This window comes from Diceros bicornis, chromosome 2 (genome assembly GCF_020826845.1).
Source record: "Diceros bicornis minor isolate mBicDic1 chromosome 2, mDicBic1.mat.cur, whole genome shotgun sequence".
Taxonomy (NCBI): Eukaryota; Metazoa; Chordata; class Mammalia; order Perissodactyla; family Rhinocerotidae; genus Diceros; species Diceros bicornis.
The window spans coordinates 33,773,496-33,792,990 of NC_080741.1; the positions used below are offsets into that span (position 1 = coordinate 33,773,496).

The window sequence follows — 19,495 nt, forward strand, 5'->3', positions numbered from 1 at the left end:
TTACGTTCCTGAGGGTATTCTTTGGTACTTGGTAACTATTCACTAAAAGTAATTGATTAATTATTTAAAAATTAATTAATTAATAACAAAGATTCCTTTGTAAGTATATAGATTATAAACCACCCAGTGAGGATCACTACTTTTTTCATACCTTCTTGTTTGCATGTGTGGCCTACACTCTTAAAATTTTCTAACAGTACTGAAATAATTTTTATATTGTAGACATGGGTTTTGGTATTGCTTATACTTAAAACTCATATAGAAAGTCCTTAAAAGTGTTAGTGCTAGATACGAAATTATATAAGTGGTATGATTATGTGAAACACACAACAAGAAAAAACATATGTAGAAAAGGAAATTAAGCAACATAGCAAGTGTTTGTGTGGTGAGATTGTGAATAATTTCTTTCCATTTCTTTCTAGATTTTCCAAATCTGACTTTATGAGATATATTCCTTCTATAATGGAAAAACTACTCAACTTATTAAAATGTCAGTACTCAAGTGAGGAGTAGGCTGAAGACTGTTAATAGAATTTAAATTTTATAGGCATGAAATGTGGCTTTTCATTACATTTAATGTGAAGGAACGTGGAACGAATTATGTTCCTATGGCATATGAAAAGCACATACGATCTAAACATATCAGCTTTTACTTTGGCTTACCAGTGGTTAACTTTCAGACAAGTGAACAAGAGACCACCTTCTAAGTAGAATATATTGCATCTTGTTTGTAGGTGAATTCCCATTGTGTAATACACATCTATAACCACAGCACAATGAAACTCATGCTAATCCAATTGGGAAAAATCATGTAGCTTCAAAGGGAATCCACTTGGCAGTAGAATCAGGTTTATCTGCAAAAAATAAATATATGTATGGAGATACAAGACATATGTTATCCTCTTCTCACAACTACTATTTTTATTGCTATAATTAATTTTATATCAGGAGGCCTTAGTTTTGGGGTTGTTTTTTTTCCAAATTACTGTCCTTCGATATGGGTAAAGGTCTCTTTAAACAATAAAAACCAATATGTTGCCAACAATTTATTAGCACTTCTAATTTGTACTTTTGTTTGTATATTTCTTCTTTACTCAGCCTGTGACAAATGGTTCTAAATGAAGGGTTTTAGATACTTTAAACATAACAGTAAACTTTCCTGGGAGAATGGATGGCTGGGAAGTATTTCTTGCTGCTCTGTGTTCGTGTGGCTCCTCTGCATTAGAAAATATTGTTGACTTCTGCCACCAATGCTATTATTTTCTGAATGTTTTATTGAAAAATATTATATGATACAAAATTGCAATAACCATCAGTATACAGCTTCTTGGTGTATTTTCACAAACTGAACACAACCACGTAACCAGCAATCAGCTCATGAAAGAGAGCATGACCAGCACTGCAAAACCCACCTCATGTCCCGTTTAGTTATTAACTACTTCCAAAGACAACCACTATTCTGTCTTCTAATCCATTAATTTATATAAATGGAATCATATCCTATGTACTGTTGTCCATCTGGTGGCTTTTGCTCAACATTGGAGATTCATCCACATTGTTGCTTCTAGCTATAGTTTGTCATTCCCATCATAGTATGGTATTCCACTGTTTGAATAAACCCAATAATATATTGATCCATTATATTATTGTTGGACATTTGGGTTGTTTCTGGTTTTAGGCTGTTAATTAATATTCTTATAAACTGTTTTTAATACAAGGGAAAAGAAACACAGCTTCTCTAGTAATTTTATATGTTGTGGTCTAACAGAAAAAAGTTTCAAGTTTGTTTGCTTTTTTTTTTTTTTGATGAGGAAGATTGGCCTGAGCTAACATCAATTACCAGTCTTCCTCTTCCTCTTTTTGCTGAGGAAGATTGGACCTGAGCTAACATTTATGCCCATCTTCCTATATTTTGTATGTGGGATGCCGCCACAGCATGGCTTGATGAGCACTGTGTAGGTCTACACCCAGGATTCTAACCTGCGAACCCTGGGCCGCCAAAACAGAGCGTGCAAACTTAACCACTATGCCACCAGGCTGGCCCCCTAGGTTTTCTTTTAAGCTGATTATTTACATAGGAATTAATATCCTCATCATTGTCTATTCAACAACTTTTATTGAACACCTATTCTCTGCTGTCTTCTGTACAATGGCTGGGTGATACAGACATAAACCTGTGCTTACCATACAGCAGAGATTGTGCTATGACAGAGGTAGCACTGGATGCCCTGGGAGAGGAGATGCTCCTAGTTCAGCTAAAAGAAAGATGATGAGTGAAATCTATCTGGAGGAGACTATCAAACTGATATTAGGAAAAGGAAGTTGTGAGTAGAAAGGCAAGAGGAAAGGAAGAAAATTCTTGGCTGGATGAAATTGCATTATAGCAGGGAACATTCTAGAAACTTCCAGTAATCAACTTTGGTTGGCCTTGGGAACTCACATTGGGGAGTGATGAGGATAGAGACTAGAAAGAGAAATTGAGCTTACTATCTTGCCTGACTAATATGACAAAGTAAAAATAAGTTATATAAAGCATTGTGGAGAGCCGAAGTTTGGATTTTTTTACTGAGATGATACTGCAACCCAGTTGAGTAATGTTATACATATAATATAATATAATGTAATATACTATACTATACTATACTATAATAATAATGAAGAGTTTATTTTGGTGTGAATAGTGTCTGTAATGGACTCAACGCACAAGTAAACACACAAAAGGAGAAGTATAATTAATTAAGCAGAATGCATTTATCAGTAGGTGATTAACCTTAATAACTTTCTCCTTTTCTTATTTGCACCACAGTTAAGAACAGCTGATTTGGGGGCCAGCATGGTGGCTAGCGGTTAAGTGCGCGCGCTCCGCTTCCACGGCCTTGGGTTCCCGGGTTCGGATCCCCGGCACGCACCAAAGTACCACTTATCAAGCCATGCTGTGGCGACATCCCATGTAAAGTAGAGGAAGATGGGCACAGATGTTAGCCCAGGGCCAATCTTCCTCAGCAAAAAGAGGAGGATTGGCATCAGATGTTAGCTCAGGGCTAATCTTCCTCACACACACAAAAAAAAAAGAAAGAAAAAGAACAGCTGATTTTATCTTTCCTGGAGGAACATTACCACATCATCAAATGTTTACTGTCTTTCTACTAGGTATAGATACTCTTGGCACCATAAATATGTATAAACCATGGAGTTTTCCCTTAAGTATTATGGGACATTATCTATGCTTAAACGCAAGATTCATAGTCATAGGTGTTTGAAGGAAGTATGAAAACAAGGCTTTGGATGGTGATATTATAGATATTATATTAGATATATATTACACTGAGAGCATCATAAGGGGCCTTGTAGTAGAAACCATATATTCAAGCTTTATGAAATAAGAATTGATCAGGTAAAAAGAATCCATAGGAAGACATGATAATCTTCCTGGCATGTGGGCAGCAGCTGAATTTTTCTTGCATTTTTCCTTTAGCTCATGCCCTTCTAAAGTGGTACAGACTAAAAAAGTGTCATAGGTCTGTTCTTTGTCATGCAAAACATTTTCCCCAGTGGAATGAAAGGAATGCACTCAGGGGTGTGTGTCTGTTTACACCTGCAGTAATAGTGGGATGGGTTAAGGCAAATGCACCAGAAGTCACTGATAACAATTGAGATAGCATTGCACGAATTTTGCAATCTCCTCACTTTCTTGGTTATGTTTTTCAGAATCTATTTGTAACATCAGCCTGAATTTTCTGACCACTAGGTAATTGAAAGATTGAGCATCACCCCAGCAACTACTGTTTTTGAGTATCTACTATAAGCTTTTCATTAAGCTAGAATACTTAACATGCATTCTTTTATTAAGTCTTCTCACCTACCTGGTGTGGTAGTTATAACTAGTTTACATACAACTTCCAAAATACTATGGATAATACAGAGAATCTATAAAGCAAATAGTCTTCACATAGGTAATTGGACTACACCATTGATTTATGTTATCATGAATTATTTGAATATCCATTGAACAGCGGGCTTCCTGCTGTAGTTCTACAAGGACTGAATCTTTTGGGGTGACACAAAACAGCTTTATTCAATATAATTCCCAAAATTTAATATAAAGAGATTGACGTGTTGACAAAAATGGCTGTGTTCTCATCCATTTGGGTACTTTGTATAGGTTTTTGGAATTAAGGATAAGATGATTATTTTAAATTAAAGTTTGGCTTGATTTTCACCTTTTCTGCTTTTTGTATGTGTGAGCTTTAAAAAAAATAAAAATTACCTTCATGGAACTACTGCTTTCTACATCATATGGTCTTGTCTGCTTTTTTCATTGTGAGATCTGATTCTTTTAACTGAAGCAGTGGCATTCTTGTATTATTTAATCATAGAAGTGCATTTTTAAATGTTATGAAGCTCAGAAAGATTCCACAGACAGCTCAAGACTATCATTCTTTTACAGACAAATCTCCCTGAGAAATATGTCATCAAGTTCTTTGCACTAGGCACTTCCTCATACCAATAGTAAAAACTGTGTATCCATTAAAAAGCTAAAGCAACTGCTAAACTATATGAAATTCCTCTTTCAGTATTTTATGTCAGTTTTTTTTCTTTAGTGTCTGTGTAGGTTTAAAATAATATAACGCCATAAAACATTTTACCATAAAGACTTTAAAACTATTTCTTAGTTTGGCTAAGAGAGATGTTATAGCTCACACTCTTTTTGAATGAAATGAAGTGAATGTGCTCAACATAAGATATAAAAAGTGATGTGTCATTATCAGTAGGATATGTACTTTGCCATGTTGCAAACTGGCAGATATATTTGTGCTGAGATATACTTGACTCTCACTGCCATCCTGATTGCCTCATCTGATGTTAGGGGTTTGATAGACAGTAGTCACTCATTTTTTCATTTATCCAACAAACATTTATTGAGTGAGCCCTGTGTGTAAGGCCAGGGGTATAAAATAAATAAGACCTAAGCCCTACCCTTGAAGAATTCATCCTCAATATCAGGATAGGAAAAGGTACAATACAGTATTGATAAAATATTACATTTTTGTCATTGATACAATTGATGATGCAATACACTCTCTAATAGAGATATGCTCAGTGTCCTGTTGGATCATAACTAGAGTTGACATTAGCTGCTTGGGGAAGAGAGAAAAGGCATCAGACAGAAGATGTCAGTTGAGCTGGAATGAGGAGGATGAGGCTAGTGACAAGGAAAATCTAGGAGGAAATTAGAGTGAAGCTAAGTGACCCATGGCAGGATTAGGGACTACTACTTTAATAGCAACAGCACCATCACAAAACTGTTTTGAGAACCTGGTTATGTGCTTTGATGCTGGCAGATATAGTGGAAACCAAGACAGTGCTCTATACAGCTGAATTGTACTGCTACTGAAATATGGCCTCAAAATGGTTACATATGCTGCACATTTGATGCAATTTTCTCTTAATACTATTGAGGCAGTAGATGATGTCAGAATTTTCAGAATCTGAGGTTTGATGTCTTCTCCTAACAGCAAATGTAAATTCTGCTGCGAAGCTATATTTTACAATGCATTCAGTTGATGTTAGATTCACAGTTGTACTAGAATGTGCTACATGTTGTGAAGTTATAAACTTGTTTAGGGAATAAGTTTCTTTAGAAGTAAGTTCTAACAATCAATGATGAATATCCGGCTGTATTATTTCCAATGAATGTTGGTCATTTTTCTGCCTTTTAGGGGACTAATCACGTCCAACATCTGCAAAAGACTTACAGATGTGTTTGTGGCTGCATGACTGGCCAGAGGGCTAACTTTAAGTAGGCTTGTTCACTGTGCATTAAAAACAGTGTGATATCAAGGAAAGAATAGGAATTTTGTAGCCAAATGCACTTGAGTTTAAATATAAGCAGTATAACTCAATAGCTATGTCAATTTGGGCAAGTAACTTAATATATCTAACTTTAATTTTGAAGCTTTAAAAAATGAGACTAATAATATCGATTTATTAGGTAGTTGTGAGAATCTGGAATAAAATATCTAGTGCGTTCTGTGTAGTGACTGGTACATAGCAGGTGCTCAACTAATGGTATATACATATGTATTTGTGTATAAATGCAGTCCAATCATTAGTAGGTGTCTCTGATCTGGAAAAAGCTGTCAGATCCATAGAAATTACTTAAAAATCACCAGATTTTCATAGAGGTTTATTATATATCCAGCTCTATATTGGATATTTTGACGATGATCAGAGAAGCATAAAACATTATCTGGAACTCTGAAAAATCAAGGTCTGATTGAAGAGACAATCTCATGAGGAACACACAGACAATATCATAAAAGAGTAAAATAATAATAATAATAATGACAGGTGATTTTATGCAAGCTGTGAGTACAACACCTAGTCAGATTTGGGAGGAATAGCTGGTGGACAAGGAAGTCAGAACATGCAGCTTACCCATGAAGGACCTATATTATTTTGAAGGAGAACGGGAGGCTGGAAGACATGAGTGCCAACGTCACAAACTGGCAGTCCTCAGGCTTAGTCTACCTAGAAGAACCGTTTTGTTTGGCCTTCACATTGTTTTCTAAAAACTCTAAGCCAACTTTGAAAACTTGGAAATTTCGCCTAAAAGTCCAGATTTCTTTAAAAAAAAATCAGAAAGCCTGGCAAAATTGGAATCATGTTCCTTTGTGGTAACAATGGCTGAAGATGAAAAGCAGATGCTCTCTCAGCTGGGGCTTGAGTTCTCCAGTTCGTTATAGTCTCCATCCTATACACATGTTGCTACCTGACTAGCTTCTGCCCTAGAAATGTTTTCAGAGAGGGGAGAAAGGGGAATATGGTGAGTTCAACTTTGTTGTGTCATTTGAGATAGTCATTCAACATCCAAAGAGAAATATCTAATAACTCTAATTGGAGATTCTGGACTGAGGTTTCAGGGTGAAGGCGGATCCAGAGAAGGAAATATGAGAGTAAAACACAAAGAAATGGAAATTCAGAGCATGATAATGAAGGAGATTTCTAATGCAATGGGTTTTCCTAGTGTGGTTCTTGGACCAGCAATATCAGCCTCACCTGTGAACTTGTTAGACATTCAAATTCTTGTGCCTAATCCCAGAGAAACTGAATCAGAAACTTCGAGGTTGGGGTTCAGAGTTATAATAAGCCATCCAGATGATTCTGAGGCATGCTATTTTTGAGAATTACCAGTCTAATGGATATTTTAGCACCAAAACATAAGTGGGCTGAGGATTAAGCTTGAAGTACATCCACTTTTAGGAACCTGGAGGATGAGAAGGGGCAAGTGAAGGAGATAAAGGAATAACTGTCTGCAAAGAAGGAAGGTAGGAACCAGGTCAGTGTAATGCATGGGGTTAAATGAAGGTTGATGGGGTTAAGAGGCTTAAATGATAGTGAGAAGTCAAGGATGATGATAACTGATTATTTTACTTATTAAGAAGTTACTAGTTAATTTTCAAAGTTTTGTTCCAATAGATAGAAGCCAATATTTAGGAGTCAAGTAGAAATTGTATAATAGGAAGAAAGAAAAGTAGCATGAGCAGAGCAATCATTCAAGAAAAGTCTGGTAGGGCATGAACAGAAGAAACCTGATGATCGCCAGCATATAGAAGGAAAGGATCTGCAAATGTTCAAGGGCAGGCAGAAGGGAAAGAGCCCAGGCACTAGGAAAAAAGTTTTAAGTTTCTGAAAAACATAGGTGATGTATAGGGAAACAAGAGTGCAGACGTGGCAGGGATGAATGGGAATTGGAGGAGAGAAAAGGAGTAGTGGCTTTCTTTTTGAGATAGGAGGGTGGCAGATGGCACTAGGACTGAGATGCAGCATACTGAAGTGGTGGCAGACCGTGTGCTCTGAAGTCAGACTGCCTGGGGTTAGATACCACTTTTGCTACTTCCTAGTCATGTAACCTTGGGAAAGTTACTTAAGATGTCTCTGTCTCAGAGTCCTCATCTGTAAAATACAGCTAGTGATAGTGCCTACCTTATGCAGTGTTGTGATGATTACCAAGAGTGGCTATATGTAGAGAGCTTTGAACAGGGACTGGCCCATAGAAAAGGCAGTAAAAGTAAGTGTCAACTAAATATAACAAATTGAGGTGGAGATTAGAGAAATTTTAAAGGGGAGACCCATGAATTCCTAACAGGATGGCTTTGCTTCTGATAAGAGAGGTATTTAAAATCTCCCAAATCTAAAGACCACTTGCAGAAGATCTTGAGACTTGGTAGCACAGGATCAGGTTCTTGAAGACAAAATGGCACTGGCGGTGGGATCCTGTTCACAGTCAGCTATGCATGAATAAACTCGAAGTTGACAGCAGTGAGAACCAAGGGATGCCAGGGTCAAGATGTGGTAGACCATGTCCAATGACTTGCTGACTGATGGCCAGATGTGGAGAAAATAGAGAATGGGTGGGTCTGGGCTATGAATTGGAGCAGTGGATACTGGTGGAAGGTTAGAAGGCAAAAGCATCTGGGAAGGTAGTGGAGGCAGCATTGAAGTGGCTGAACCTGGAGAACAGGCTGAGCAAGTAGTTAGGTATTGCCAGGAAGAGACTGAGTGAGTGAAGAAGAAATTGTGAATTGACTTAGAGTATAAATGAGAAGCCACGTGACAAAGAGCCTGGAGGTGTTAGGTGAGAACTTGGAGGAACCAACTGCAAAATCACTGAGGAAAGCATTTTACAGGAGGAGTGTTGTCTAGATATTCTCACCTCTGCTCCCTTTTCCGAAGCTCACCAGGCCTTGGATAAGAGCTTATTGTATTAGTTTGTTAGGGCTGCCATAACAAAGTACCACAAACTGGGTGGCTTAAACAATAGAAATTTATTTTCTCACAGTTCTGGAGGCTAGAAGTATGAGATCAAGGTGTTGACAGGGTTGTTTATTCTGAAGTCTCTCTCCTTGGCTTGTAAATGGCCATCACCTATGTCTTCACGTGGTCTTTCCTGTGTGCCTGTCTTTGTCCTAATTTGTAGGAACACCAGTCATATTAGACTAGAGCCCACCCATATGACTGCATTTTACCTTAATTATCTTTTTAAAGGCTGTCTGTCCAGATAGAGTTACATTTCGGGTTCTGGGGGTTAAAACTTGAACAAATGAATTTTGAGGGGATACAATTCAACCCACAGCAGTTATTCCTGGCTTTGGCCACTCATTTGTAGATTGAATGTGTTAATGCTTTAGAATATTAATGAACTGTGGACTTCTCTTGTAGATGAAACCTGGCTGATGTGGTTCATCAAAAGGATAGCCCCACCACTTTCCTATTGGATCCCTAAAGCCATAGATATACTCCATTAGCATCCCCAAATGCCAAAGAATGAATGGGCCATCTAGAAGTAGGCAAACAACCACATTTGCTAAAAGGATAATGTTTCATCCATTAAGTAAATGTAATACCTTTTTCTAGTCTGGTATCAATATCGAAGGCATGTGAAAAATGAGTTAGCTGGAAGTTAATTGACTGCGGAGACTCTATTTTCAGTCTCTGCCTAAATTTTTTGAATTAATATACACAGTGGATAATTCAGCAAAAGGATTTGAAAATAAATTCTTTATAGAAAGATCCCACCAATTTGATATCTTCATAATTCACGAGGAGTAAACCCATAATAGCTCTATTTTCTCTTCAACTTTGGAAAATAAATGATGCCATTAGTTTAAATTAGGCTTATATTTGGAATAATCGAGTGTATCAACAAATGTAGTTTGACTCAGATGCTGTTTAAGAATAAGAATAAATGCCAGAAAGAATTGACTGTTTCTTTAAAAAATTAAAGGTAAAATTTGCATTGACAAGCTGGGGTAAAAGTATTTTAAAGAGTTGATAGGCAACACATGAATTCATAAACCTTAGTTATGAGAACTCAAATTATAATAAGTGAGGAATTATTGTAGATTGGCTACTGTTTTACAGAGTACTCTTAGGATATAAGGAAAATGTTATTTGGGACCTGGCTGTATTTGGAGAATGTATGGGCTCTCAGGATAGTTGGTGAATATGTAGATATGATATGGAGTTGCTTATTTTTATGTTGAAAGGTGTCCTAGCAATGCTATATTAGGGACTGCTCACATTGGCTGGAGAAGGTACTGAATGCCCAGATGGAAAGAATTATGGTATAAAATGTGTTAACTTCATTTATTTGTATACCCCAAGAAGTTGAAACCCCAAGGAAGTGGACTGTGGATAATATTTTATCTCTTCTAGCTGTAGGAAATGAAAGCATAGAAAAGTGAAATGGATTTGCTTGAAAGCTTCTGGAGCCAGGAGGCACGTGGGATCAGTGCTCAGGTGTCTATTTCCAGGCATCTTTCAGTAATTTGGTCACATATTTTTCTCTGATATCAGATTTTGCTTTCCATTCGTGGGTGGCATAAAGAAAAACTTTATGAACACTTAAGATATTGATCTAAACTCTAAGAAGAGGAAGAGTAAATAAGTGAGATAATTGAAGTGTAGGAATACCTTTTACCTCAGAAATATTTTTTCTTCAGAGTGCGTGAAAATGTATCTTTAGTCTGTTTAGTAGTTTTGATTCTTGTCTATTAGTATACTTTGACAAAACATCAGGAAGAAAGATTTAATATAATTCTTCACAGGTATATTACATTGGTGATTTCTGTGTTTATGGTGGTTTGAGTCTTTAAAAGATGTCTAACTTTTATTTGCCTACATCAGTTGTTGACTTTGCAGAGCATGGAGAATACAACACCAGTCATGCAGAAAGTACCTGTTTGTCATCGTGAGAGTTCAGACATGAACTGGAACCAATGGCCCATTAAATACCTCCTCTTGTTGTTTAAAGCATATTCTAACTTTGCAAAGTAATTGTTAATGCGGAATATTGTAGCTGAGCCAAGGAATGGAATTCCTATAACTCCAGTCAGAGTAGAGACTGAATCAAGTACTCTGAGTTGTGTTCCATTGTTTTGTGATTCTGTACTACTGGAAAGTCTAGCCCAGTGTGTAATTAGGAATATGGAAGTCAAGAAATAGCATAATTTGCTTTGCGTGTGTGTGTGTGTGTGTGATTTTCTATTTATATTAGTATTGTAATACTTCTGGGAAATAAAATTTTTTTTTTTTAGAAAAAAGTTGCTTGCTAAAATAAGCACAAATGCTTTCTATAAGAAAGCATTTCCCTTTATTTTTGCTGTAAAAAAATAATGATAGCCATTTTTTACATATACTGCACTTAATGAAGGAGAAGACATCCTCGTAATATTGATACAGTAGGACAATATGCACACCATAGGTTAAAAGTCCCATTGTGAGATGTAATTCACCGTGAGATACAGGAATTTTAAATTTCCTCTTTAAAGGACAGAGCTAAATTTTAATTTAGAAGGTACTTATATAAAAATTTCAAAAGCAGTGTTAGAAACCAATTAAGAAGGATTTTTGTCTTAAGGGTTTGTGTGCAGGATGTGAGACGGTTATAAATGTTCTAAATTCTTTTTCTTCCTCTGGTTTTTACTTCTGCCATACTGTATTAATGGTGCCTGTGTGGAAAAAAAAAGTTTCAATAAATGTTCCCTTTCTTCTCCCTTTTTGGTTTTCACTCTAAGATACATATAATTTTGCAAATGTGTACTTGTCTGAATAGCCCAAATAAAACAAACGTTACTGTAGTTGATGGGTACAATTATAGATACCTTGAGCCATTGTCGACTGAAAGACTGATCAAATATGACATTATTTTCTTGTTATTTTCCTAAAAGAGAAACTCCTAGGATAAAATAGAGCGTGAAAGAGAGGCTGTATATGTTTGTTGGGGGGTGGGTAAGGTGGAGGGGGATGAGGAATTTTGGAGGGAGTGGGCTTGTATGATAATAGGAAGGAAGTAATAGACATTTCAGTAGTACTGTACAAACCAAAAAACGCTTTGAATCTATGGGTATTTATGTGATTAAATACAATGAGAACATAGTTAATGAAATCCTTAACATTAAAAATAAGAATATATGAGGCCGGCCCAGTGGTGTAGTGGTTAAGTTCAGCACACTCCATTTTGGCAGCCCGAGTTCACGGGTTTGGATCCCAGGCATGGACCTACACCACTCGTCAGCCATGCTGTGGCGGTGACCCACGTATGAAATAGAGGAAGACTGACAAAGATGTTAGCTCAGTGTGAATCTTCCTCAAGAAAAAGAGAGGAAGATTGGCAATGGATGTTAGCTCAGGGCAAATCTTCCTCAGCAAAAAAAAAAAGAAGAGCAATAAACTGCATTTCTTTAAAAAAAAAGAATATAAAATGTAAATGTAAATTATCCTTTTATAAATAACTTTACTTGCCAAATTTCTTAGTGGAAGATTTTGACAGTCTTAAGTAGTAATGTTTAAGCTGTCATTTGGAACAGACCCTTTACTCTCTTCTGTTTCTTATGTACCTCAAAGAATGCCAAGGACTGGAGATATTTTTTTTCTTCTTCTTTTTTTTTTTTGGTGAGGAAGATTGGCCCTAAGCTAACATTCGTTGCCAATTTTCCTCTTTTTGCTGAGGAAGATTATCCCTGAGCTAACATCTTTGCCCATCCTCCTGTATTTTGTATGTGGGATGCTGCCCCAGCATGGCTTAACAAATGGTGCATCCCCGGGATCTGAACCAGTGATCCCCAGACCACCAAAGTGGAGTGTGTGAACTTAACCACTACGCCACTGGACCAGCCCCTGGAGACATTTTTTAATAGGAGATAACAGGAAGAGAATAATTGCAAAAAGAGCTAATATTTAATAAACATTTATTCTATGCCACCACTGTAAACCCTATTTAACTCTCACAACAACCCTATGAGGTAGAGACTATTATCATCATTTTATATATTTATAAATAGATGTATATAATTTTAAACAAATAATTTAAATCAATATTTAAATCAATAGATTTATATCATTATAGATAATGATGATGAAATAATGCAAAGAACACATAAGACTTAGCCATCTAAATATACTCAGGCTGAATTGAGATTTGAGCCATGGCAGTTTGTTGCCACAGTATATTCTTTTAACTACTACTCTACATTGCCCTGGAGTCTAATACCTGGATTCCCAGAGACATGAAGGTTGATTGATGTAGAAGGTTTAATATGGAGGTTCCTATTTTAGAGGCAGCATGATACGTTAGTTAAGTACTGCACCAAACTTAAGAATCCCATATTCAAGTCCCTGGTGTAACTTTCACAAATGATGTAATTTTGATCAAGTTACTAATCTTTTAGACCATAGTTTCTATATCTGCAAAATAGTAATAGACACTTTCAGCCCTAGCTCTCTTTGATTTATTTAACTGTAGGGTTATAGTTATAATGGTGCAGGAAAGGCAGTGATATCAGAGATGCAAGGAGCTCAAACAACAGGCATATACTGGCAAATGTGCCCAATTCAGTATTGGACAGACAGCACCATCCCAGTTCTGGCTGCCTTTAACAAGGGAGGAGCTTGTAGTTGAATGGTGGAAATTATATCACACCCTTCACATGATTACATATGAATATTTCTGTTCCTATTGTGGCGTTCAATAGCTTAGCTGAAATTGGAATGATTTTCAAGGCTATAGGTGGTATCACTTTCATAATGACATTAATCCCATCAATTTCTAGAGGACCCTCAGTCCATCGTTGGTCAAAACATTTGAAAAAAAAAAAGGCAAAGGTATTTCTAGCACTGTGCCATTATTAACACTAGAATTTTAATAAACGACCACCAAAATGCTCCAAAGAATAATGATAGAGTAAAAGGTGATTACAAAAACAAAAGAGACATCGGTGATAGGGAACCTAGTTCATTAATACATGGAATGTTTAATATTTGTCATATAGTCTTACACTTGCTTAGGAACACAGAATTAAAAGAAAACTTGCCAAATATTTTGTGACCACGGCTGAAATCTAGAATATAATTTGCATTGTTAATAAACTTGGCACTTGAATTTGCGTTATAGCTTCTTCATGTTATTCTGTTGATTGGAAAGCATCCTTTGTGGAATCCTGAAGAAGGACGGGGTTTTAGGTATCTTCTAAAGTCTTATCATTTACACCTCAGGAAACGAACTCAAATGGGTTGAGTTTCATTCCTCATATTACCCATCTTTTAAAAAACGAAACCTAGACTAGATCGTCTGCAAGAGATGATAAAATAATGAATATATTTATGATGTCTACAGATATTTATGGTAGAAACTTTGTTGTAGATTATGCACCGTTGGACAACATGCATCATTCATTTATTTTAGCAAACATTTTTTGAGCTTCTATTACTTACAGTACCAGGAATTGAGAATACAAAACTCAGTCCTTATCCTCAATTAACTTACAATATAATATATTTTTCGTAACAACAACAAAGTCCTATTTTTTCTAGGATCACTGTTAGGAAATCACATTTCAATTTAACTTTCTCCAAATCTGAAAGGTGATTATTACAATTCTTATTTTTACAGATGAAAAAACTGGCTTGGAGAAGTTATGTTAAGCTGCTCAGGGTTACAACACTAGGTAAGCGCCAGAGCTGGATGCAAGCCCTGTTCAGCCTGGCGCCAAGGTCCATGCTTTTTTCCATGAATCCGCAGAGTGCAATTTACTTTGATCACAATCACATGCAATACCCTTTCAGCCAGCTATGACAGCCTGACAGGTTTATTTTTGAAGACTCAACCCAGTAATTACGTAGGGAAGCACATTCTCGAGTTATAAAGAAGAACTGGTGAAAAGAGATCATCCAGGTGTGAAATGGGTGTTCAGAGCTTGTTTTCTTGGTTTACTTCTGTTCAATTGTGTGTGCACCAATGTTCATCAAGGCGTTTTAAGTGTCTTCATCAGGCTACAATAACTTGGATTTTTTTCCCCTCTCTTTCAGGTATGGAAAAATTGTATCCACAAAGGCAATTCTTGACAAAAACACAAATCAATGCAAAGGTATGTGTAAGGGCATCGGTCCCTTGAGCTCCTCCCCATGCTGTTCGATTAGTGGCTCCTCCAACGCAGAGGTCCAGGCACCAGATGCACAATGATTACAATGTGCAGTATATGGCAAATCACTTTAATAACATCGAGGCTCTGATGAGTTGTATTTCTAGTAACATTGCTCATTAATTTTTTTCATTAACAAACAAAATGAAAATCACAAATCAGAACAAGTATCAAATTGCTTCAGCATAAAACTAAATTACCTCCTAACAACTTTGGGTTGTCTGATTTGAATGATATCATCAGTGATGCAAATTGATTTCCTATATAAAAATGAGGAACTCTGGGGAAAACTTTCCCATGCAAAACACGTTTTAATTTATCTGTTCTTTAAAGCTTTAGCAACATTGGTTGACTAAGAATGAATTTACTGATGGGCCCATTGTGTCTAAGCTTCAGCTGTGAGCATCTCACAGGATATCAGAGTTAGTATCTTAGTAAGACTTCTTTTTTTTTTCCTAGAAATATTTCTGAAGTTATTTGACTATATCTGTGGCCCATGTTTCTTCATGCCTGGGAATCCTATACTCTTTTAAGGGTTGCATTAAATTATTTGTGAAATCTATATGGTCTGTCTTGCATGACTCAGTTCTTACTGGAAAATTGGAATGCTTCTAGTAACGTATGTTATTTGTTGTTCCTCTAATCCAGTCTTTTTTTTATAATACTGACATCAAGAAGTGTGGTAGGGTCAAAATCATTCTAAATGCTGCCCCTATTTCACATACAAATATAATGTGCACTAGTTTCAGGAGTAAACCCTCATACACCACAGATGTATCCTAGTTTACTTGCCTAACGGTAGTCAGATTTAATTTAGCAATTTTTTTAAAAAGAACATTCCATGTCTTCTATAAACTCACAAATGCACTACATATTTAAATACTACAAGACAAAAAAATAATAAGACATGATTTCTGTCATCTAATAGTTCAATTTCTATTTGACAAGGAAACCACTAAGAAAACCAAGAAACTAATCCTAATGTACTTATTAGGATCAGTATGTCAGCCTAATATATATGAGAGTGTAACAGAATATCTGTAATAGGGATATCTACAGAATACTGTGAGAGGGGCATATGGAGATTTCTTTTTGGGAAGGGAGTTCATAAAGGCAAGGCAGAATGGATGGGCTTGGGAAAGGTTGGTGTTTGGGAGGAAGAATTTCAGAATGTAATTGAGCAGACCCACATAACTGGAATAGAGAAATGCACAGATAAGGATATTGGTAGAAAGAAGGAGGGGTCAAGATTCAGGAGGCTTCAAAAAAGTTATCCTGGATATTTTTAACTTAATTCTTTATGCAACCCTTAGTTTTTTGAGCAGATACAGTATGATTCTGTGTTTTAGAAAAGATATTTTGGCAAAGGTGAATGAAATCAAATTACAAAGGTGAGAAACTGAAGGCAGAAAAAAAGCAACATAAATGTGAAATGTGTAGATCAAGAGGAAAATGAGGAAAGTCACCCAGGCACCATTAGAGAAATGGAAAGGTGGTCACCGTGAGAGTTTTCCAAGGTAGAATTGAGTATTCTCTATAAAGGTGAAAGAAAGGGATGCACAAAATGAAGCCTACGTGTCAAGCTTTCGTGATTGGGGAAGACGGCTGTGCCTCTTACTGAGGTAAGAAGTCTAGAAGTAGTAGCAGTAGGTTTTGTGGAGAAAGTGATGAGTTATGTATTGGCCATGCTGATTTAGAGGCCCTGGCATAGGATCCCTGTAGAGATGTCAAAGAGGAAGCTACAAGAAAGCTCAGAGCTACAGATGGTGACTGAAATCAAGGGAGTAGATAATAACACCAAAGGATAACTTGTGGAGGGGGAATGGATGGGCAGCTGAAAACTGAATTTTGGAGAACACATAGGAACAAAGCTGGGCCATGACTAGAGGATACTTTTGACTCTTGGCTTATGGGAAGCATATGGTATGTTAGAAGCATTGGAATGCTAATACTACTGCTTCTAGACATGCCCAACACGTTTCTAACGTCTTTTGGGTAAATATATCTCTAAGAACAATCAGAGAAAATTGAGGCACCTAACTCTGGCAGTCAATAATATTGATTGAGCGCCAATCAGAAGTACAAATGCATCACATAAAAGTAACACCTGTGAACCTCATTAGATCCCATTACATGTCTGATAACTGGAGTGGTTGATATAAAGGGATCCTTTACTATGCAAAGTTTTGCTCAAGAATGCAGATATCTCTTATACAACATTGGTGACAACAAGAAGTGTAAATTGCTAACCTGGAAAACTGTACTTTTTATGATTGTGAAGGTTTAAAGAGTGAGGGATGTAACTGAAATGGCTTGTCAGAGTTTGCCTAAGCAATTATCTCTTAGCAGTGGGGGTGCTGATCTGGACAAATACTGTGGGTATCTTTAGCTCAACTCCTAACACTCCTCTCCACATTTTCTTGTAACTGCTTATTTAGTTTTCTCTCTCCAAAGAAACTTTTAAACTCAATGAACACAGGACCTGTGTAATCTAGAAAACTTGTCTTCAAAGTGGAGTGATAGAGGAGAATGCATGACTGCCTACTGGGGATACTAGAAGAAAATATTAGAACATATCTCTCTGTTTTTATATCAACTTTCTGTGTGTGTTTTATAATGTATATAATAGTATAATTTCAAAATGCATATGTTTTAAACAAATAACTGTGTGAATATTGGGTTCACTGCTCCAAAATATTTTTATTCATGGTAATATGAATTTAAAAGGTAGTTTGGAGACTACTGGTTTCAAACATAACACACACTGATAAATACAAAAGGAGAAAAGAGCAGGAGAGTAGGAGGGAAGAGAGAGGAAGGAAGGAAGGAATGGACAGACCGTGGAACCACATTTAATAGAGGGCAGCTAAAGATGACTTTATGGGAGGGTAGAGGGCTGTTAGACCTTTTGCTTTGAGGGTAGTGTGAAGAAGGAGGGGTGATCATGTGGTCATTATACACAAATAAAAGCCTCCAGTCACCTTTTCTTGCCTGAACACTTGGAGCGTGCGGATAGCAGCACTGACTCTCAATGAATCCCAACCTTCACGAAGCACATGGGGGAGGTACTCTAAAAGTAAGCACTTGTGATCACAAAAGTACTGCAGTCACTTTCACCCTTTGAGGAAAACACTATTTTAGTGATATTCTGAGTCCTATTTAGAGTATTTCCTTTCAGAAAAATGGCCCATGAAATGGTCATGAGTAAAAACTACAATACTGTTGGGAAGAGACAGCAATTGCATTTATGGAAAATTGTTTATGGTTGTTAATGATGACCATGAGAGCAAGTTGCTGAGGTTGGAAGATATGACATCATTGAGGAGTTGAAGGAACTGATAAGACAAGGCATTGCAATGACCATCTAAATATTTATTGAAATAGCCAAGAATTGAAGCAGCAGCAGAACTGGAAAAAGTGACTGGTCCAGAAGCTATTTGTGGAGAAGTAGGAGAAATGATACTGGGGTGTATAGACCATGGTGAAATGAAGGTTCATTGGTTATAAAATTTTATGATGTGAGATTCTAAATTGGAGATTTTAGCTAGGAGGGAAATATATGGAGTTAGGAGCAAGGAGGTCTCCCCACTTACAGGTCCAGTGGGAGAGGGGATGTTAGGGGGAAAAAACACACTGGAGTGGGCTACAAAGGAACAGTGTCCTCAGGGTGAGTTAGGTAACGATTGGAAACATGCAAATTAAAGCAATTTATAGTGATAGTTTATATCCACTCAGGTAGCAAACTTTATAACATGCAGGCCATCCAGTGCTGGTTGCAGTGAAACTAGTTCATCCATCCTTCATCAGTACCATGGTAAATTGGTATCAGCCTTTTAAAAAAGTCAGTACAGAAAGAGTAATAAAAGACATACTATTGATACTAGTAATTCTACTGAGACTATTGTCCCAAATATTTTATTCAAACATATTTTTAAAAATGTGTATACATGCACCCTCTTAGCACTTTTTCATTCTCTAGATTGGAACAAATATGGGAAACATGCTAATTCTAGCTTATGGAGCATATACAATTATTATGTAGCCATTACAAAGATAGTCAGGAGGACTAAATTATGTCAAACTATGAAAATGTTTATTATGAGAAATTCAATGAATATAGAAGAATATAAAATAATGTGTACAGTAAATATGAAGTTATGAAAATATTTGAGAGTCAGTATTGCTTATGGTTATGTCTGTAGTGGAGCCAGACTGCCTAGTTTGAACACTGCCTCTCCACTTAGTAGGTGTGTAACCTGTGGTAAATTGCTCAACTTTGCTGGGTGCCTCAGTTTTCCCATCTATAAAATTATAATAATAATAAGTCCTGACTCAATGATTAAATGAGTTAATACATGCATAACGCTCAGCAATACCTCATGTTGGCTGTTGTACAAAGTACTGGCAATATTAAGCAAAAGAAAAATTTTTGTGTTATTTGATGGGAATATGATGGGTGATATAGATTATTATTAACTTTATGTTTCTCCAAATGTATGTTGTCTTTTCAGGTT

General features: G+C 36.6%; 1 protein-coding gene across 8 annotated transcripts in view; it reads left to right on the plus strand.

Annotated features, from left to right (window-relative positions):
- The window catches only part of RBMS3 (RNA binding motif single stranded interacting protein 3), a 679,730-nt gene that overhangs the window by 178,378 nt on the left and 481,857 nt on the right, over positions 1–19,495 (plus strand). For all 8 annotated transcript variants that reach the window (XM_058554287.1, XM_058554276.1, XM_058554222.1 and 5 more), the window contains exon 3: positions 14,869–14,927. In XM_058554287.1, the coding sequence (XP_058410270.1) occupies positions 14,869–14,927 (59 nt within the window). The remainder of the gene's footprint in view (positions 1–14,868; positions 14,928–19,495) is intronic.